At 38.4% G+C, this 23,359-nt stretch overlaps 1 protein-coding gene across 1 annotated transcript in view; it reads right to left on the bottom strand.

Moving 5' to 3' along the window:
* Nucleotides 1-23,105, bottom strand: part of LOC101166146 (rap guanine nucleotide exchange factor 5) — a 54,729-nt gene extending 31,624 nt beyond the window's left edge. Inside the window, exons 1-9 of the mRNA XM_011480813.3 lie at nt 22,397-23,105; nt 13,312-13,362; nt 11,828-11,934; nt 10,803-10,924; nt 9,463-9,640; nt 3,951-4,032; nt 3,831-3,879; nt 3,598-3,671; nt 230-430 (exon numbers count right to left, since the gene is read on the bottom strand). Of these exons, the coding sequence (XP_011479115.1) occupies nt 230-430; nt 3,598-3,671; nt 3,831-3,879; nt 3,951-4,032; nt 9,463-9,640; nt 10,803-10,924; nt 11,828-11,934; nt 13,312-13,362; nt 22,397-22,540 (1,008 nt within the window). The 5' untranslated portion in view covers nt 22,541-23,105. The remainder of the gene's footprint in view (nt 1-229; nt 431-3,597; nt 3,672-3,830; nt 3,880-3,950; nt 4,033-9,462; nt 9,641-10,802; nt 10,925-11,827; nt 11,935-13,311; nt 13,363-22,396) is intronic.
* Between the last annotated feature and the right edge of the window lie 254 nt (nt 23,106-23,359).

Genomic DNA, 23,359 nt, shown 5'->3' with positions numbered 1-23,359 from the left:
GATAAAGTGCTGGACATGTGTCTTAGAGACCGGCATTAATCCAATCATGTCAATCTATTCACAAGATCATAGATGTGAATGCATGAGTAACTCAACAGTAACGACAACATTTACCACATGACTTCCTTTGATCTGCGCTCTGAGGCTACGAGTTATTCTGCAAATTACACTCAAAATGTCCGTTCCGATCAAATATTGCATGAGATTGGGGATTTTTGATTCCACTGACCGCTTGACTCCTGTCAGATATCTGGTAGTTGTGGTTCTGCAGGATCCGACAGCCATCCTTCGCCAGCCGCTGGACCGCCTCCAGCCCCAGTCGGCTGGTGAGTTCTTCGCGGCAGCAAACAGACCCCGTTCCTCCACTACCACCACCACTGCCGCCACTGCTGCTGTCGCCGCTGTCCCGCAACGAACACACCCCACCCAGCTGCAACACAGGAGGCATGAAGACATATTTCAGCCCGCAGTCCCAAGACATGCTGAAAATGCTCACAGGCCCTACAAAAATCTGACAGTCCAGAGGAAAATAAAAGTTGTGATTAAATAAATAATCCCATCGATTTGAGTTGATAGGTCCTGTAGTATTTCTCTTAGTGTCAGCCTGACTGCTGTGCGTCAGAGGACCTCAGAAAAAGAGTGTGATTAGGAGTATAAGTGGGCGGGAAGAGGTGTTAGAGTGTGTGGTTTATGTCTGTCCCCTCCTTGTAACAAGGAGCTCCCTGAGGTGGACACAAAGTCAACAAATAAGAGTAAGAAACATTGATACTGTATGCCACAAAAGGGAAAAAGTAAACTATATATATCTGAATTAAAGGGTGTTGCAAAAAGTTAGTTTCTTTCGAACACACTGCACGGGAAAATCTTTAGTGTTGCTTGTTGTGTGATGGTTTTCACCAGTTGCGGGCAGCCTGATTTGTTTGTTTTCTTTGGAAGACAGGCAGAGAGGCTTGTTTCATTTGGCTGTGACTTGACCAAACCTTCCTGTGAGCTCCAGTATCCCACGGTCCCCCACCACGCTATAGGGTAGCGCACATACACCCTTTATTTACTAGGAAACACCCCCCAAATAGGTCTTATCTTGCAACATGCCCACACAGACACATGAAAACCCTAATGTTCCTCGCAGTTTCTTGAAAAACTGCTTTTGACTTCCTGTCCTAACCTAGCAAGATAAAGCCTGTTGTCTCTGTGCACCTTATTATAGCGAGAAATGTATATAATGTAATCAATATAAATAAAGTTTTGCCTCAAATACAAAAGGGGTTTATACAAATATACACCTCGCATGTCAGAAGATTGATAACACCCTATAGTAACAGTAAAATATGTCATACACAAGAGGCCTTTAGTGCTCATCTGTTTGCTCAGCTGTTGGTAAGGACCAGTTAAATAAAAATAAATAAATAAATAGATAGGTAATCTAAAATCTTTTACATTTTGTTTTTTACATTTACAAGAACTTGAGTTTATTTGGGTAATTGGAACATGTAAATATGGTTACACTGTAAGAAAAATGTTACTCTCAAAACAATTAACAAATATATACAAAACAAGTTTTTTTCCCTTGTAAAGCTACGTTAATACCACTCTCTGTAACGCAAGATGAAGTGGCCACTAACAATGAAAAGTATATGTATGTTTTGTGCTGTTGCGTTTGCACGCCGAAGGCATGCGTCTACGATAAATGACAGCAAGCATCAGCATAGAGCTGTGAAAGAAAAGGCTTGGAGCAAGATTTACGAGATTTGCATCAATTTCACTCCAAGTATTTTCCAACTGTAGATGGCAGTGTGAACACTATAGGCTAAACACGCCTTCAAGAACTCACGCTTAGCATGTTCTTGAACGCGCGTCACATGGCCAGTGTGTACATAGCTTTATAAGTAAAAGGATTTGGTAAAAGTACAAGAAGAATTTGACTATGTAGGATTTCTTAAAATAAGTAGTGCTGTCCTGCTCTTTTAAGATCAGATTTAATCCTGAAATTAACAATAAAAACTAATATTTAGATATATTACTCTGGTGTTGCTAATAATAAGTATTGTTAAAGAAAAGTTTATTATCTTTTAAATTTGTACACATACATGCAGACAAACATTACATACACACATACATGCATGCATGCATGCATGCATACAGTACATACATGTATGCATGCAAATTATGTGAAGGGCAGAATTTCAATAAACTTTTGCACATATGTAATGGAAATCCATCGCAGATAATGAAGTAGATGCCCCTCAGCTGACTCTACTGCTGCATCTCGATTTGATTTGTGACAACTTCTACTAAAAGAGGAACAGTGATGTTCAGCTCACTATTTTTTCAATCTGTGATGTATATCCGCAGTGCAAAAGCAGCTCCAGGCTTAGGAATCATTCATATTTCCCTGCAATCACAAATGCTTATCATGTTCCACCACAGGGGTTGAAGGATTAGTGTTTCCTGCATCCCTTAAAGCAGGCTATGTTGCATAACTGATCAGTTAACACAACGTCTATAAAAGGAAACTCCCGTATGCCTTTAGGGAATATGAAAAACAAATATGGGTCACTACTGAGCAGGTTAAAAGTCAAAGGAGCAAAATATTCCCTCTTTGTGACTTCAGTTTGAGCACTAAAGGCAGAAATAAGCAGATCACTGCTTAAGCATATAAAACATGTCACTAATATTATGCCTTTGGGAATACCTTAATTAATACATGTTGTCTTTGGTGGGTATAGGGGTCCCTCATTTATTGTGGAAATTAGGTTTAAAAAATAACCTGTGGCAGGTGAAATCTAAATTTTTTTTTTTACAATTATTATAGATCTTTTAATGCTGTAAACTCCTCACTACATACTTTATACACGTTTCTCTCTTGATTAAACTCTCAAAGTTCACCCTTTCTAGAAAAGTAAGTCCAGTTCTATAGAAGTGAAAACAACGATCTGAACGCCACCAAAAAATGTGTGTAAATGTGGCTAAATGAACCAACCGCTAAAGTTCCATTTTTTTCCCCATTCTTAATGAAACTGAAACAATTTCATTTTTTCCAAGATTTCTGTATATTGACCTAACAACATACACCACTGCTTTAGTTCTTTTTGATAAACAAGAAGTTTCTTTTGTCCTAAAGGCTCAAATCCTCTGGATAATGGGTGAATAAGGGGTGGTTTCAGGGGTTTACAGGGTGAGTGTACAGGGCTAAAAAATATGTGATTTGGTAAATCTTTACATGAAACTTTCACTTGGTGACCTTTAGCAGAAAGCAACTTAGTGAGAAGCTGTCAACCGTCTCATTTTCAGTGTTGCAATGCAGCTGTGCTTCAGCTGATAAGGTCATACTAAACCTGATCCACTTCTCATCTTTTGTTTCTCATTTTCTAGCTACAAAAGTGTGAAAAAAGTGCAACCTTTGTGTAATGCTACTGTCAGCAAAAAGCTAACTTCAGAACAAAGATCAAACTAATATCAATTATAGTCTTATAGGATGATCTTGCAGCAAACTCAAAATGTTCATCTAAAGAAAACGAGACTACAGAAGTATAAAGAGTCAGATTGCAGTGAGATATATCTGTGTGTGTGTGTTGTGTGTGTGTGTGTCTGTAATACCGGACTGCTCTCTTCACTGGGCGTGCACGACTCCTGCTGACGTGCCTCTGTTGTCTCAGAGTCCTGCTCTGATACTGCAACCAAACACAAGTAAATGACAGCCTTTATTCTTTGCTTGAAACACAGTAATTTCCAGTTTGTGCTCTTTCATCCGTTCATAATGGCCAAGTGTAAAAGAAAAAAGCGGAAATCAAGTGTGAGTAAAGCTCCAACCGTTGCAGGAATATACTTACAAGCTTTACGAGTCTTTCTGGCAAGAGCAGCTGCCAACTCGCTTTGTACCTATGGGAAAATGTGTAAGGATTTAGTTGTTTAAAATAAAATAAAAAGCGCTGTTTTCCACACACACTGACCGTGGAGGTGAGCCTCTCCAGAGCTTTAAGCTGAAGAATCTCACTGCAGATGTCCCTGTTACCCTCAGAGTCTTCCTCTGACCTTGGGGGAGACAAACACAGGTTTCTTTCCAACAGCAGCGTTCAATATTCTGATAACAGTGATGTGAGGCTTCCTGCTGAGCTTTACTGCTCACAACTCTGCCCTCTGGCATCACAAAAAGAACTACAATTTACACAACCCAAAACATTCTATTGATATTGCCACCCCAAAAATGATGCAAACTAATTTATTTGAGTGAATTTCTTTCAAACTTTTGAGTAAAAAAATACCTTCCCTTAACAGCTAAAACAAAATTCTATTTGAGTTAACCCTTTTAAATATGATCCTACATTTTTGTGTAAAAATGACTTTTGTAATGCAAAGATATCATATTTTGCAGACTTTTTTTTAGTTAGTTAGGTTTTTCCATTCAGATATACATAAAACGAGTATTTTCTCATCCTCACACAACTAAAAGCCAAAAAATACCGTAACCTTATAGAAAAAAACAGTTTTTCTATGGAAACAGACATTATGTTCATGTTTCCTCATATAATTCTTAGCTGACTATGTTTAATTGTTGTCCATTTTGTATGAAAAGCTAAGCATTCGGATACATTTTAAATGTTTTTATTATAAGCCATGGGTAAAAGGGCTTATAAATATTATATTATATATAATATTATATTATTATGGGTAAAATTGACCCATAATAATTACGTAAACATTCTGACATGTCTAAGGACACAATTTGATTCTCTCATAATAACACCCTCCAAAATTTTGTTTCAAAACTAAAAGAAATGTAAATAAATCAGTAAACAGAAAAGTGAAGTATTTTTTTCCACACAATTAAATTGCAATGGTATTTTTTTTATTACAATTATTGTATTTACCTAAAATAATTTAGTAATTAGATACTAAAGGTCACACTGCAAAAACAGGCCCGCAATAATTAAGCAATAAAATCTGCCAATGGGGTGTGAAAAATGGTCCTGCCTAAAATTCTTAATTTTGGAAAACATGAAGTTAAGTTTTTGATTGAAAACCCTTCTTGATAAGATACTTTTCTTACAAGACAGAAAAAAGTATGTTTTTTTTTTAAACAAGAGTTTTTACCTTTCACATCGCCCTTGGAAAAGCACATGCGACAACTTCCAGGGAAAAAAAATCGATGTAAAAGCACGCAAATGTGTGTTTTAGGCTCCCATGTTCAAAACTCTTGCATGCACACGTCGCTGAGCAGGTTTCTACAACCATTTTCACGTACAAAACGCGTGGCCATTGAACAGGCGCTGAAAGTTAAACCAGGTCGAACTTTGACCAATCAGGGACTCCGATTTGATAGTGACATACAAATGGTGTCCCTTTTCATTCATGAAAGTGCCAACCCTTTGAAAATTGATAATGGAGGAGAAAATGCTTATTAAGGTTTGCGCCCTGAGGGAACTGTATGCAGTTTGCACCAAACCTCCTCCAACTGTAGGTGGTGGACATGCGCTAGTATCGGAGAGTGACTGTCCAGTGTGAACACCGTACTGTTCAACAAGGCGCTCTTGAATGTGTGTGACATGGCTTTGTAGTGCACAAAGTACTTTGTTAGAAAAAAAACATCCATCAATTTTTTCCCCCACCAATCTATTTTGCACACTTTCCACTTCCAAACAAATCATTTTTCTGTATTAAAAAATTCCCTTAAAATAAACTGAGCAGCTGAAAGATTAATCTAGACAGAAGGCCATCATTTAAACCCAAATTGGGTTATTTTCTATCCAGCCAAGATGACTACTCCCATCCATCTTTCTTGCTTAGTTTTTTTCCAAGTCTTTTGTGTCACACATCCCTCTCAACAGCGCTGTGTCTTTTCATGTGGTTTCCTGTAAAATGGCTTCCAGACACACCTTCTCCATTGATGTTAGGGAAGCTCCTGTGCATGCAGGAACACAGCAGCACCCTCATGGAGGGGTCGCAGTCTCTTCCAAAGCAAGCATGCGCTAATCACATTTGTTTTTATCGGTGTGCACGTTTAGACGTTGCGAGAATGAAATCTAATTGTTTTGGGATGAAATATGCATCGCATTAACGGTTATTAAACGCGACAAAGAACATGCATCTGCCACATCTTTATAAAAGAAGGGGTTGGATTGATTTGTAAAGCTCTGACATAAAGCATATGATCAACAACTCTGCCCTACACACATTTTCCCTCAAGCATCTGCATGCATGTGCAGCTTAGGCTTATTTGCATACAATTTGGATTTTATGCTCAGATCCCAGTGGTACATGTAATAGTTGCAGAGGGAGGAGGATGTAGCCTTGGGCAAATGTGTCTGCACTGTAATCTGATAAGATACAGGGGAGAAGACGATTACACAACAGCCTTTAAGCGTGAGTGCTGGGAGAGACAGTCAAGGTGAAGGTGGTGAGCAACAAAAGCGTCTTTGGTGTTGAAACAATCAGACTTTTTCACAAAATTCTAATAAATCTTTGTGTTTGCTGCTAAACAAATATTCACTTGCAAATAACAAAAAAACGATTATGATCCATTATGAGGAGTTTATTCTCATCTGGATCATTAAGTTTTATTTCCAGACAGCATTCAGTTAGTAATTTGGTGACTCACCATGAGCCTAAATGTATCAGGACTGCAGGAGAGGCACAGTAGGGGGGTGTCACTGATCATTAAGTCCTACACAGCGCCGAAGATAAAAGTGATCTGGGGTTTTCGTGTCCCAGTCACGTCAAGAGCTTCTTGCTGGAGAAGTTTAATGACTTAAAAGATGATCATTCGTAATGCAAATTTAGAAAATCAGTTTTGTGTTTTGTTCTGCTGATAATGTCTTAGAAGTGCATCTTTATATCTGGATGCCGATATTTATAAAACATCAACAAAAAATGATGACACAGATCAACACATGAGAAAGGTGACAGCATTTCGGTGCAGCATGTGCACACAGAAAACCAGAATATCTGAAAAGAAATCAGAGAATGCCAGAAGAAATGCCAGAATGACGTCTCTTAGACTGAGGTGGTATGCAAATCAAATTTCCGCTTCCACAGCATATGTGACATTTTCTTAGTTCCGGTTTTCATGTTCATCCTTTGAAACAAAGAGAATGCTGTATATAGGAAATTATCATCCGTCACTCATGTCACTTTTAATTTTAGTTGGAATTATTGTTAGTTCATACTTATTTAAAGACCCACTCCAATGGAAATTCTGTTTTTGGTGTTTTTAACATGTTCTTGTGACATTTTTCTGATGATGGAGGACACATACAAAGAAAATTAAGGTTTGCAGCAATAAATAAATGAATAAATGAACATTAATGTCAATTAGATTGTGTTCAGTCACACAACTCATTATTTAAAAGTTATTCTAGTATGGGAATAAAGGATAACAAAATGGGAAAAAAAGTACTAAATTATGATGTTCTTAACTAAATAATCTCACAATTCAATTGCTAAAACAGTTGTTTGTAATGTCTAATCAACAATCAGGTTGTGTATGAAGTTATTAGTATTAATTTCCAGCATGTCTGTTCCGATAAAGGAAGCTATCACTCCTGAAGAGCTTAAGTAACAGAAGCTAACAGGCGACAAAATGAATCACCGAAGGGTAATTCATTTTGTCATATCTTTCCTGTTGGTAGCAGTGGAAATATTTTGAATACTTTCTGCTCTGAGCCTCATTTATTCACCTTCAAAGAGAAAGAGAAAGAGAAAGCACAAGGGGGAAAACAGGTGGAAGCATTTAAAGACACAATATTCAAAGTGTCAAAGCCTGAAGCTGAAGAGAAAATTCTATTTATGTTTATCCTAATAAACAAAGAGGCAACCACGAAATATTTGATAAAATAAAGTCCAACACCCATGATTAAAGGAATTAATACATTTAAATATGAAGTTGTTAGACAATTTAAAGACCCGACCCAATAGAAATGTTTTGGGTGTTTTAACATGATCATGTTGCATTTGTCTGATTGAGGATATAAATATTAAGAAATTCAAGATTAAAGTTGCATTTCTGTCAGTTTGTTCTTTATTTTTCTCAGTTACAAACAAATTTGGGTATTGCTATAAATACGCAAACGTGGCTAACATATACTGGTGTCGGCCCGTGCATTTTCCCGTGTTACTAACAAGGTTGGGGGTTCACAAAATCACAGTAAAGTTTGTTTTAGCAATATCAGTTTTTTTTACGTCTTGCAGACAAGGTTGGGAGTTACAGGCAGTCTATTGCGAATATGTCAACGCTTCTAATGTGGCTAATGTGTAGCGTGTCACAAACAAGTTTTAGAAGTAATGTGAACATGGATAATAAAGTCTGACCGACAGACTTATCTTTGACTATTTGGTCTCACTTAATGCACCTTATAGATCAGTTTGCCTAATATGTGACATAAGTTCAAAAACAGACCATTCATTGGCGCTGTGCCCTATAATCTGGTGGGCCGGATAGTGTGGAAAATACCGTATTTCTTTATTCAAATCATTGTCAAATCAGGAGCAGACATAAAAAGCTGTTGGGAAAAGAGCTTATTTGTGACGTAGAAAATACACTGGGCGAGCCATGCTCTGAGCTCTAAGCAGCAGAGAGGGGAATGGGGGCGGGGTTTGCTCCGTGCCAACAGTCCCACCCACAACTCAGAGGCAGAAGTCTAATGAACTCCTGCTCCTCTGCAGAAACTGTCCTAGAAAAACTGTCCAGCCCTTCTGTGTTATATAAAATTACATTTCTAGCTGTCTTTACTGCAAATGGAAGAGCCTCTTAGTGCACATTAGTTTCTTTTACATGTTTAACATCATTCATAAAAACAAAATGTACATACAGTCTTTACAGTTAGAGGCATGGTACATTAAGCCTACATTAGTAAAATAAATGACAATCTTCTCTAAATCTTCTCTAAATCCCCTTTGAAGCATATATATATATATATATATATCCTCCATTTTTCATTACCCCTTCACACACACTCTGATCTCAGTCTCTCCTCATCTCTGAGTGACAGATTGAGTTCAGTCGCAGCCTCAGCAGGAACCGTGCAGAACAGGCGAACACCACTCAGCATGTACATTTAAGTGGGCCTTAGAGACCGTTCCATGTATATAAGAGATCACAGCATGTGTTTGGGTTTTTATTTGCAGAGTGCATTCCTATTTTAGAAAAGTCTAAATGAGTCACCATGTAGCAAAACATCTGGGGCTGAACACACGGATCGGCTTTCTTTCCCAGATTTAATAAAGGTTGTCTGTTTGAAAGTTTCTATCTGCTGGAATTATGTAAAAGTGGGTAACCAGTTGAACAGTTATGATAGTCAAAAGAATGTCTAAACTGGAGCTAAATCTACAGGGTTAAAGGGTTAAAGTTTGATTCCGGTTCCAGGGACAATTAGTTGTTAGTTGGATTATGCTCAGTCAACTATAACAACCAAACTAAAAACAACGGACACTAGCAGCAGCAGCACGTGTGTCCGCTTTGTTACTCACGGGCTATTGGTCCCGCCACCTGAGCGGAACTGGACATAGGGGGCAAGTTGTAGAAGAAGTTTGACAGCCTCTGGCCACTCTGCCTCATTTAGGCGAAACTCACAAGAAGGAGAGTCACACTCCTCAAAACTGAACTGGTAGTAAGAGTTGGAGTCAGAAAACACCACCCTCTGGTCAACTAGAGGAAAAAACAACACAAAGCAGAATAAAAAGTCAAACTTTGAAGCTTTGCATTTACATTAATAAACATCACTTTGAAATGCCTTTTTTTTATTGACTTATTTTCATGTTGGTCAAATAAAACAACCATCAACTTGTAAATCCACTCAAACAAAAAGAGTGTTTTTGGTGATTTTAACATGTTTTTGTGGCATTTTTCTCATGATGGAAATTAAGATAGAAATTGCACGTCTGAGTATTTCTTTGTTCAAATCCTAGTGAATCAGGAGCAAATGAAAAAAATCCCATTTGAAAAAGCTTGTAGTTTTTGTTACGTGCAAACTCAAATTGGTGGGCAACAAGCTCTCTGCTCTGCTCCATTCTGATGCATCCCTTTGCAGACTAAAGTGTTTTTTTTAGCTGCTGAACTTATATGCCAGAGCGATTTATAGTTCATAGTCCAAAATAATACGTCTTCAAGAACCTTAAAGCTATTCCCTCACTGCCTTGTTGCTCGACAGCCAACAAACCCTGAATTTGTCATCTGCACTTTGGAACATTAACCTTTTCATTGCATTCTGTATCTGTACTTCTATGAATCAATATTTTACCTATTTTGCTTTTAAATATTGATTTCTTTTTGTCTGCCCCCCCCCCCCCCCCCGATGATAAATATCTGCCAAATTGGCTTAACCTAATCAGAGATCAAGTCTCACTGTCAACAAACGACATTTGATAAGTAGCCAACAGGATAAAAAACATCCACAATTCCTGTGCCCCTTATTCTGTCTCACAGCCGCAGTCATACACAGGTTCTGTCAGCTGCCAATATTCGATTAACGGACAGCCTTGGCGGTCAGTGTACGAGAAATTGATGTCAACATCATTACAGGAACATTATGGAGAGCGGAGCGAGAGATTGTTTGGGGGCTTTAACCCACGCGGTGAAATGATTCACAGTTTCACACGACAGATCTAAATTAAAACCCGCTATATGTGCTGACGAGGTGACTGCAGCAATAATTGAACCTCTTTAGTGTTCTGAAAATAACCAGCCACTAACATCTTTAAGGGGTCTGGAGATAGGTGCTGATGTGGCTGGAAGGCAGTTATAAATTATGACCCCTCTCCCCCACCACCACCACCACCACATCCACCGTGCATGTAAGTGTGTGTTTTACCAGACAGCAGGACTCCCAGCTCCAGCAGCACCTGCCAGACACGCACAGCAGCAGTCCGATAGCGCACACAGACACACTGCTCGCACAGCCACTGCACCAGCTCCACTCCCACATAGCTGCGCCTGTGAACGTACACACACACATTTGCATTGTCAGATCACAGCGTGGTCACACAAAACCCATGATGAGCAAAAACACTTCTTTGAAGAAGAAAAAAACTATTTTTAAACCACAATAAACATGATATATCTTCACCTGAAACCCTGAATGGGTTCAGTATGGTCTCCCTCAAAGACAAACCCTGCATTGGAGTGGGTGTGTGTACAATGACATGAAATTTCTATTTATATATGAGCTGAAATGGTTTTGGATGGATCTGGGTGTTTAAAATGCTCAGTACATGCAATCCTGGCTTTCTATTTTTGTATCTTTCTCCCAACATAATCAAAGTGGTTAATAAGGACAAAGGCTACATTCAAACCGAATGCAGTTTTAACATCAAGCAGTGCCCTTTGGGCGTCGCGTCCAGAGTTTATATATTCTTGAACTTTGACAAAGAAAATCAATCGGGGACTCGGTTTTGGCCTTTGATATGTTGCTGACGTGATCAGTGGGTGGATGATATTTTTCTTATTTGCATGGAGACAACAATAAAGTAGATGGTGAAACTCATCATACTGGGAGAGTCTCTGAATGATCTCAAGAACACAGACATGGAGAGGCGATTACCAACGCTCTTCAAAACAAATAAATCTAAACTGTAATTATTCTCATCTTCCGTGGATTGTAAAAGATATATACAGTCAATGCCCCCATTTTGCGGTGAGGCTAAGAACTTTAGACATTAGCTCCTCCCACACTCATCTGGAGCGTCACATTTTCAAACATATTTTGGGACAGCATGCGAATTGCATTCGTAGTGAATGCAGCATGAAAAGTTACTGTGCAGTGGCATCTGCTTCACTGGACTCAGTGATTGAGCTCTGCAGGAAAAAAGTGCACAAACAAAAAACAGATAGATGTACCTGATGATTCTGGCTAGATGGATCTTGTCTTTGGCCGGATATGGTCCATGAGAGAGGAAGGCATTCCTCACAGCTCGACCAGCACATGGGAAGCTCTGGGAGCACGACTAACACAGAGAAAATCAGCAATTACTGTACAGTCAAAGGCTTAAACATGTTTACATTTATTCCAACAGTTACATGCAACTACCATGAAGCAGTTCACCAAGTCTCTCCTTCACTGTGTTTGCTCATTCCATCGTCCTGCTGCAAGTTGTTGTTCACCTTTCGCCATACCCCTTGCTGGGGTCGCCACAGGGAAACAGCCTTCACTGATTCACACAGGTTATTTGGCAGAGATTTTTTTGCCAGATGCCTTTCTGACACAACCATGCATTTAACCGAGCAGGGGACTCGTGCCACTAACTTTATTTTAATTACCCCGTTTTGCAGGGCTGTTTTTTACCTGAGATACTTTTTCTTTTAACCATTTAGGGATGGATTTGTTACAGGTTTCATATAACAGGTTGCTTTAGCTCCTCGGTTTTAAATCAAATTTGGATTTGTTTTAAGACCACTAAAGTTTTCTTATTTGTGTAGAGACGAAAATAAAGTAGATGATTTGTTGTACCAGTATTGTTAGTTTGGGGATGTGAGGGGATGTAAGCTAGGGACTCTAAAAGTGTCACTTCTTGTGTTTTACATACAAAAACAATTATTGCTCCAATTTAGGTGGTCCAGTTTTGCATGCATTTAAAAATTATGCATATGGGTTTTCCAATAGGTTATGAAGGGAAAAGGTTGTTGTCCATCATTGTGAGTCCTAATAATATTAGCAGTTTATTCAAGTTGCAACAGCAAAGGAACATGGGAAAAAACATGTCCATAAACAAAAACTTATCTCTTATCTCTTATTGAGGTTGTGGCCTCTATTTTAACTTACATTTCTTCTTTTAGGTCTATAGAAAACCAATATATGATCTATTTAGGACCTTTGGCTTTCCTAGAATACAGTGTTTCCTGGGCGGCCGTGGTGCAGCGGTAGGGCGGTCGACCCATGATCGTAAGATTGCAGGTTCGATTCCCGCCTTGCACACCCATGAGTCGAAGTGTCCTTGGGCAAGACACTGAACCCCACCTTGCCTCTGGGGGTAGGCGGGCGCCTGTGTTTGGCAGCAGAGCCGCCACCAGTGTATGAATGTGTGAGTGAATGTGTGTGTGACTGGGTGAATGGGTCTGTGACTGTAAAGCGCTTTGTCCTTGTAGGAAGAAAGGCGCTATATAAGTATACGCCAAAATGCAGTGGAATGACAAAAAGCTCTGCGTTTGTCCGAGTGGGTTTGTGTGTCTGTCAAGTGTGTAGGTGTAAAAACTGGAAATTTCCCAAGACAATATCCCCACTGATGTCACCTGTGTTAGGGATAAATAAACAAAATGTTTTGCCTCGGGGCAAAACTGAAAGGATGACATCACTTCTAAGTCTTTGTCAGCGTGTGCCTTTTCACCTTGTGTACCGTCGGTCCTGTACTTGGTCCAGGGATGGTGTCAGGTGATTGCTGTGGAAACAAAACGCAACCTATCAAAGGCAATTCATACAAGACGACATACAGAGTAAACACGCTAAACAAACATAGCTGAGAAATGAAAGGACAGTTTTATAAATCCAAAAGCATTATGCAGGTTTGGTTTGAACAAAGTTAGGGTATAGTGCTGTACTTTCAAATACACCTGGGATTTGGGCCTCCACCACATTCAAACGGACAAACATTCTTTTTTATTACTGTGCAGCCATCTTTCTAAAGGAAATTCCTATAAATTACTTGAATTATCACAGTTTTATTTTGCTGCAAAAACTGGTGTCAATACTCAGAATTATAAAAAAAAATCAATAAAAAATATAACACCTATAATGCTTTACAGTGAAAGTCCCAATAACCTAAGAGACATTGGATTCACATACGTGCATTAAATCACGGGTGTCTAAACTTTTTGCCAAAAGGGCCAGATTTGGTGAGGTGAAAGTGTTTGAGGGCAAACCAGGGAGGGTGGAGCAGAAGGCTGACAAAACACCAGGGACATTTTGAAAAACAGGAGCTGCTAGAAGAAATAAGAGATGATTTAGTTGTATAATAGTGAGAATCTGTGTTTTCCGTAGAAGCCAGGCTTTCTTTCCACATATTTTGTCTGAAGACGAAGGCAGCAGGTTCCAGGGAAAATCCATCCTTTTAAGGCACAATCACTGTTTTGATATTTTCTTTGAAGTTTTAAACCTTAATGTGTCATTTTTCAAGTAAGAATTAAATGATAAACATTTTATTTAGTAGGAACTTTGGGCATATAATGACTTTAGTCAAATTTGTCATCAACTAGTTTTTTAAATCACAATACAACGACCAACTGGTTACAAAAACATTTTCATAACTTTAAATGATTATATGTGCAAATTATAAAAGTATGGCATAACAATGATAATTAATATAGTTCTTTAGAAAAAAAGGAATTGACATATACCTCGTAAATCATTCATCTAGTAAAGTCAACCCTCTGTGTAATCAAGAGAACAGCTGACTGTGATGACTAATAAGAGCACTGACTAGATAACTGAATTTACATTCAAAAGTCTTTAGCTACAGACACACCAAGCATTTAGCATGGTGTTCACACTAGACAAGGTCTTAAAAATGTGTGTAGCGATGTGTGAACGCAGGACTTTTCAATGATCAAGCCTGAAACACGTATTTACATGCATTTACATCCATTTTTCATCGGAAGTGACCTCTTGAACATGCGTTGCTGTGGACGGTCTGAACGTAGCTTCACACCATTCTCTCTGGTGATGGTCACAATGGTCATTTTCATTTTAATCACTGGTTTGAATGCGACAAAGAGGGTTATAGAAGGAAGTGTCATAAGTTGGGGTCAATAAAAGCGAAGGATTCGCAATTTTCTGACCCAAGGCTTTTTCTGTAGAAAAGCAAAACAAAAACAACAAAAAAAGTTGTTGTTTTTTTTTAAAAAAGCAAGTTCATTATTCTAATAGTAATGTGAAAATAAAAGAGAATAGAAAGAAACACGAGCTGATGGACTGAAATGTAAAGACCAAATAAAAGAATGACAAATACAGATGAAAATAACAGGTAATCTCCACAGCCCACAACTGTGGATATGACAAAGACAGATGGGGAGGAGATGAGAGGAGGCAGCGAGAAGCAGAGATCATTGTAATTACAACACCGAAGGAGAGGAAGAGGGAGATAAAAATGCTGAAGGAGAAAAAACGCGTGGCAGCAGATTTCCGTCTCAAGTAAATGAAACGGTTATGATAAGAGTCACAGACAGGTTCGGTCCTCCTTATTACACAGATTATCCTATCTGGGGTGTTAAATGATCAAGCACAAGAGCTAATGAAAATGTAAATCACAGGCTTGGGGATCAGTTACTATTTACTTATATGAAAGGAAACCAAACAAAGTTGCCAACACACTAAAGCTAAAGCTTTCATTTATAGTTTGGATGGGAAAGACTCTCACACAAAAGAACCCCAAACTTAATCAATATTGATTAAGTAAAGTCATTTTTTGATCCATCTTAACAGCGTTCCCAGTGGTTTTTTAATATGCCATTTTTAGGCAAAAATCACAAAATTTGTGTTGTTTTCTAGGACATAGTTTCTGCAGAGTAGCAGGAGTTCATTAGTAATTCACCTCTGAGTTGTGGGTGGGACTGTTGGAGCTCAATAAGCCAACCCGAAATTCCCACCTGTGTACGCGATCTCCCACTTGCTTACAGCCCCTTGCACAGCAAACATAACATTACCAGTGCTACAATAATACCGAGCAATATCAAAGCTATTCAGACGTACGGTTAAAATCCAGATTCCAGCTCAGATGAGCAAAACAAAGACATACATGGATCTTTTGTCTGCAAGTGGATGCATCAGAATGGATGCAGGAAGCTTATGACAAGCGGCGTTATGTTAATCTGCTCCTGATTTACGATTTGAATAAAGAAATATTGAGAAATTTGCTTTATATATGTCCTCCATCATCAGAAAAGTGCTACAAGAACATGATAAGAAAAAACAACACAATTTTCATTAGAGTGGGTCTTTTAATCCCTTTTTCAAATGTCCATTAAAAACATATCTTGTATGTTTTTAGTCAAAAATCACTTTTGGTTTGTTTTTTATCTTGATCTTACTAATTAAAGTTACACTTTTGTTAAAACAAAATATTAAAAAATGCAATATGTGTATTTCAAATCAAAATATGTCTGCTTTTTCAATAGAAATTTGAAAGACAAATTGATTTTTAATTCACTTTTTATTGAACTGTAAACCGGAAAATTAAATTTAATCCTTTAGTATTTTTTCAGTAATACCCAAATCTACTCACAAAATTGTTTTAAACCACAGACAAATAATCTACAGGTATAAAGTGAAAGCAAAACGTATTAAAATACAAAGTTGAAACAAAGTATGCTGACATTTTTTAGGCCTGGCTTTCAGCAAACATGCAAATATACTTCACAGAAAATGTAAAATTTTGGTTTATTTTTGGCTAGTAAACCAAATACCCAACATGAAGTTTAGGAACTTTTTTTCCGTCTTAGATTTTGCTCCTGATCAGTTTTACACATAAAGTTGCTTTGTCTAGTGAAGTTTATGTGCAGTGTTCATGTCCTGCAGCTAACCATACAAATGTCATCATTTCTACATCAAAGTGTAAAGAAAACATAGATTCAGAACCAAAAAGAAACAAATTGGGGCAACAGTCTAAACATCTCAGACTAGAACTGTTGAAATTATCTGGTGAATAATTGAGCTTTCTCCAACAGATGAATATGCCCGCTGAACTTGAACTTACCAGGAATCACTTCAACTTTTTAAACAGAAATTTGCATTGTTTATCTTCCTCATCAGCATTTCCGCACTTATTTTTAACTTAGCACAAAAACCAGCGTTATTTTTGGGTTTCAGAACATTGACTGTCCATGACAACTGGACTGAGTGACCCTGCCCCCTTCACATTCCAAACAGGAAGTACCTCGTAGACGTCTATAGAGAAACAAACAGCTATTACTCAGTCATTCCATTTGTCCGATCAACCATTCTTGCTCTGATACCTTTTTTTTTAACATGTTTATAATCCTCATTTTTATTTTTTTATTTTTTTTAAGTTATTCAACTGGCCAATCATTCCTGAAAAAGGTATATGGTCTATAATCAAATGATCAAAATGTTTGATTGACAGTATGGCGGCTTTCAAGTGGAAGGGGATTGGACTTCCAACGAGCTCACTCCTGATCGTCGAGAGTAGTTGCCATAAAAACAAGGACTCAGACCGACTGAAACTGACCCATCTGATTCCAACATGGCGGCATCTTTATCCCAAAAAAATGGCGACTGAATTTACTCCATTTCATCTGAGTCACAAGTGAAACATTTTTATATGTGACATCACACTCACTCGGTCCAGTTCTCATTTACAGTCGATGATTTCAGGGTAACATTAGTGTATCTAGATTTTAAATTAGGTAAACCCAAATTAAACATACCAGATTATTATTTTTTGTCCATAAGCACAGTAGATAAAACATGGAGAAGTCGAGTGCCAAGAGTTGTTTCTGTTTGTACGAGGAGCCGGTTGCTTTGAATCCACAACATGTGTTCAAAGGAACTTGCTGTGAAAGTAAAGCAGGCCAATACTGGCTTGGCTACAGAAGCAAAATAACACCATCACAGGGAGAGATGGGAAAACTAGCAGTTTGAAAAGCAACACTATATTAAGATTTGAAAGAACACACTTAGAAACTAATTAACATAAATGAAATTGATGCCCACACAAGATAAGATCAGACATGCGCAGCTTCCTTTCTGTACTAATGGGAAAAACCCCTTCAAAACATTTGTTTACATTAGAACCACGTGACATCTAAGTGTAATGTAAATAAATCGTATCACATAAATGCTTCCTTGATGATAGCCAGCAGAAATATGCAACCCAGAATTGATTCGTAGCAGCTAAGGACAAACCCCTAATGAGTCAATTAAAAAAATATCCAGTTAATATTGAGGACAGCTGCATGTCTGTAAAACATTAAAAAGGCAAAAAAAAAAAGTTGTCAATTGTTAAAAGGAAACGCCACGTGGTTATGTGGTCACATGTGCGGGAAAGGTTTCTTTTGTTTTTCACTTCAACTACTTAAACTGAATTTGAACTCTGAAGTTTAATGTCGCTTGTAAACAAGTCATTCAATTTCCAATGAAAAAACTTAAAGACCCACTCCAATGAAAATTGCGTTTTTTGCGATTTTTAACATGTTCTTGTGACCTTTTTCTGATAATGGAGGACAGATAATAATAAAATTAAGCTTAAAATTTGCATTTCCGATCATTTCTTAATTCAAATCGTTGTGAATAGGCAGCAGACAAAAAATGCTGTTTGAAAAAGATTGTATTTGTAACGTAGAAAATATGCTGAAAGCTCCCTGCTCTGAACAGAGAACTCTCAGCAATGGGGAGGGGAAGGGCAGTGGGGTATCTCATACAGTGGCTTGCAAAAGTATTCATACCCCTTGAACTTCTACACATTTTCTTACATTATGCCTGCAAACCTTTTTCTTTTTTATTGGAACGGTATGTGAAAGACACAACAGAAAGTGGCACACAATTGTAAAGTGGAAAGAAAATTATACAAGAGTTCTTTTTTTTTTTACAAATAAAAAACTGAAAAGTGCAGTGGGCAAAAGTATTCAGCACCCCTGAGCCGATACTTTGTGGAACCCCCTTTTGCTGCAATTACAGACAGATCCAAGTCCTTTGGGGCATTGGAGCTTTGGCTTTATGTTTAGGGTAGTTGTCCTATTGGACGGTGAATTTCCACCCCAGTCTCAAGTGTTTACAGACTTCTACAGGTTTTCCTCCAATATTGCCAAAATAGCATGATATAAGCCCTTTAACACCTCTTTTTTTTAAAAAAGCACACAAAAAATGCTCCTTCACAACAATTGATATAAGTTTTAAAAAATTGGATTGTAGAAAAACTATAAGCATTTGAAGTCACAGACTTTCTTGATCGTTAGATTTAACAGCAAAAGGAAACTTAAAAGAAAAAAAGCTAAGTTTCTCATTTTAAGAAATGTTTCCTTAGTATAGATGTACTGCAAGTGCAGATTGGACTGGTGGATAAACAGAGCATACTAGCCAGCTAAGCACATATTGTACACACTAAATACAACGTCTTTCTTTCTTTTCCATTTGTGTTTTTTCCCTGTCTTGTTGTCTGGTTATCATCATTCCATCTTCCGATCTCTTCACAAAACCCTCAAAGAACATTTGAATACCAGGTGCTTTCCTTCTGTTTTTAACAAAAGACTGCTTCCGCTGCAGGGATGCAGAAAAGATCATTTATGTGTTGTTATGTGTTGACTTCAAAGTACATATACAGAGAGTCTAGAGACAGGGCAGGAGAGCTGAGGTCATTATCTGAGAGAAATGGATTACTCTTAGATTAGATTGCTGAGCGCAGTGAAGAGCTGTGGCACAGGATGCTTGGCAAGCTCCCTCTTGCATACTCAGGCACACAAACACACATCTGTCGACTCCACGCATCCGTCGCACGCGGACTCAAAATGGAGACATCAAAGCACGCAGGGATCCATGTGCAGATCAGCAGAGCTCCACTGTAACAAAACTCCTCGTCATGTGACCTTTGACTCACCAACACCTACAGCCAGTACTTGTTGAGATATCTATTCACAGACACTAAGACAACCAAAAAAATGACTACTTCCAGTTTGGTCTGGTGACAGATTTAGGTGTTTTTAACGTGTTCTTGCAGCATTTTTCCGATGATGGAGGATATTAATGAAAGAAAATTAATCTTTAAATTGCATTTCTGAGGATTTCTTTAATCAAATAGCTGTAAATCAAGAGCAGATGGAAAAACTCAGTTTGAAAAAGATCGTATTTGTTATCTAGAAGTTACAATGGACGGGCCAAAAACTCCCTGCTCCGCTCCATTTGGATGCATCTACTTGCAGACAAATATATTCATGTACGTCTTTTTTTTATCTCATCTGAGCTGGCGACTGTACGGCTGGATAGCTAGATAGAAACTTTGTCCCAGAAAACAACATAGTTTTTGGTTTTGGGCTAAAAACATCATATTTATAATTAAAAACCACTGGAAACACTTTTCCAATAGATAAAAAGATGATTGGGGTGGGATTTTATTAGTAAACAGGTCATTTGTTTGGCAAATATTTTATTTTAGCAGCAATATTTAATTTCATTTTGACAATATTTTGATTTAAATACAGAAGAAGGTTTGAAAAAAGACACAAATATAGCTTGAAACATATGTAGACTATAAGATTTACAAAAATAGGAGGCTTTTTCTTTTGTCAAAGAATCTATTTGAAAATGTTCTTTTATTTTACATATTTTAAAATATAAGACCAGAAAAGATTTTTGACTAAATTATGATGCAAGCAAAGAAATATACCACCCATTTCATGACAGTCCACCTTAATGTCCTGAGCATCTTATATATGAATTAATTCTTGTTGTGTTTACCTAGGTTGAAGGGATTTTTGAATTTTGATTGCACTGGACTGTGTCTTAGGTATTGTGATTATACTAACACGTCTAACGTTGCTAGCGTGTAACAGATATTACAAACAAGTTCTAGAGTTACTGTGATTGCAGTTAATAAAGTGCGGAAAATATGGGTAACACAGACATAGAACATTTTTAAGACTTCATTTTTAACATGAACATTTTGTGTCATTACGATATCATATTTGATAAACAATAATTTATAGTAAAATACTCTTGAAAAACTGCACAAAGCAACAGAAAACCAGTTAAAGAACACAAATATTCGAGTTCCCTTTATCCAAAGACACAGAATTTGCTGATGTCAGGAGACTCATCACTGACTATCCATGACAACACAGATTAATTACAGTCATAACTTCCCTTTAAAATGTTTTTAAAGAAATAATTGGTTTCTGCCGATCATTTATTTTTACTCCTCCGTAGAGGCAATAGAAAACATATGAAACTAATTTTATGTTAAAATAAATAAAAGATACTCTAAACTCTCTTCTGCACAATGCAACCTCCTGGCATCAGCACTAAAAAAACAATTATCTGCACCATCCTGGAATTGCACCAAGTAAATAGCACAGGTAGTCCCGTATGCAATTACCCCCCATGGCACATGCCCTTCTACGCGCTCTGTGTATGCCCAAAACACAAGCATGCATATGACGTAACCCAGCAGTCGATTCACAATCAACTATCAAACTCTACCAACTGAAAATTATTGCTTTCCTAAGAACAGTTTAGCCATTCAGACTGAGATCAACAGATTAGTCATGAATTCTTCAGATGTAAATAAGAGATACACCCAAAATATATCACAGTTTTAGCTCTATACTTTCAAACTCTTTGGGACAATCAGCTATGAGGTGACCCTGAGGCCCTGTGTCCAAGAGTTTTAGGACAAGAACATTCACAACTTTGGGAAACTGCCTTTAAGTTTCTATATTTTAAGATAAATCTGAATTTTGACCCAATTAAACCCTGAAACTGACACCTCAATGTTGAATCTATACATGTGCACAGAAATTCAGTTGAGTATGTTTCTCTTACCAAAGGTTTCCTTGAAATGTGACACCTTCTAAAGCTCATCTCTCAAGGAAGGAGGAAGACAATGAACCTGTTTTTTTTTGTAGCAAACGATCAAGTTTGACTAGAAAACAATGCACCTTGTAATAAAAGTGTTTAAAGTCAAGTTTCGGGAAATATTGTTGTTGTGGGCAAGACCGTTGGCAAGGAGCAACCCCGACACCCCTTCCTGTTGATGAGAGTTCTCGGTTTACATGCCTTCCGCTAGCTTACAGCTTGGTGCAACAAAAACAGCGAGCAAATATTACAGCTATCCAGCTGTACAGTGTTGAACCAGATACCAGGTTGGACAAGGAAAATGATGTGAAAGGATGTAGTCGGTGCAGGGAACTCAACATGTTTTCTACGTCACATATACAATCTTATTCCAACCGCATTTTGTCGTCTGATGATTTGAATATTGAAATACCTAGAAATGCTATTTTAAGCTCAATTTTTTTTCTCTATGTCCTTCGTCATCAGAAAAATGAACATATTATAAAAACAGCACAAACACATTTTTTTTAATCAGAGCAGATCTTTAAGACTTTGATCACAACATGTAAATATTTATTCAAACTATTTGTATAAAGAAAACATTTTTTGATTGATGATCTGCACATTGTGTAACATGATGAGACTGTAAAAGTACATCCAGCTTTAGGAGGTGGAAGTGGTGTTGCCTTGACTACATGACTGTAAAGGTATGGTGCCCAGCAGACATCCTGAGCATGCGTAAAAAACCATACATACATAAGGGGGTTTCTGCGACAGGGATGCTTGTAGTAAAAGGAAAACACCTGAGTCGTGACGAGAATGTGAAACAGCCCGCGTGGACAGCACTCTGCTGGTTCAAAGACGAGGCCATTGCTTACGTCCACAAAAACACGGAAGGACGGTGCGTTAAAACTCACGCTCTTCTTCCGCAGGTGCAGTCCGTGCTTCAGCAGCCCCGGCAGATCCCGAATTTTGTGTTTCAGCTGAGTTTGGTCTCGCGCGCCTCTGTTCCACCGCAGCCCCGCGAGCACGCCGTCCTCTGCGGGCTCGGTGTCCTCCATGGTTTGCTGCGTCCCCGCCTTTCTCCTCCTCGCGCGGCGCTGCGTGTTTGTGTGCCGCGGCGTCCTACTCCCCGCGTCCTCACCAGGCGCACCGCCTGCGCCTACTTGCCATGTCTCCCCCAACGCCTCGCACTGACACCGATCCGCATCTGCAGCCAAGCCGTGCGCACTGGTGACGCTGCGGCTCCACCCAATGGCTGGCGCTGCGTCCTACTCCGGTACTACTACCAAGTTGATCCGTCTCTTTAGTGAGGTGGGGGGTTACAGGTGCACACAAACATTGCATCACTTCCACCTCTCCTTCAGTCTATTCCAAATCTGACGTCCTGTAATGTATTTGCAAGCTGTTTGGTTGCGCTCGGGGAGGAGGAGTGACGCGCAGTACAGTGGGGGCTTGTTGTAGGAGGGCTTCGCTGCGACATTACCTGGTGGTTCAGATTCCTGCTTCCTAACAAAGAAAAGTCACAGACTGCCTGCATGGGCGCACAACTTCCTGTACGTTTTTGCCTTGAAGGGCTGGGAATGCTGTGAAGCCTGTGGACACTCCCAGTCAAACGTGAGTCGGAATGCAGGTGAGCAACATGACACCTGCGGATCTGAAAATCAGTTAATCAAATACATCCTCAGTGTAAATTAATTAAATCTCTTTAAACAAATTTCCTTTAAATACCCCTTTCCTCCTGAAAAAAAAAAGATTCAGTTTAATCTGTTTAGTTTTAAATCACTTGATTGTGGATTTGTTTCCCCATAAATAAACAAAATTGGTTTTAAATGGAAAATTGACCCCCCCCCCCCCCCCCCCCAACCCTATATTTGATA

The sequence above is a fragment of the Oryzias latipes genome, chromosome 11 (genome assembly GCF_002234675.1).
Source record: "Oryzias latipes chromosome 11, ASM223467v1".
Taxonomy (NCBI): domain Eukaryota; kingdom Metazoa; phylum Chordata; class Actinopteri; order Beloniformes; family Adrianichthyidae; genus Oryzias; species Oryzias latipes.
Note: the sequence above shows the minus strand (reverse complement) of the source record. Positions and strands in the feature narration are given on the sequence as shown.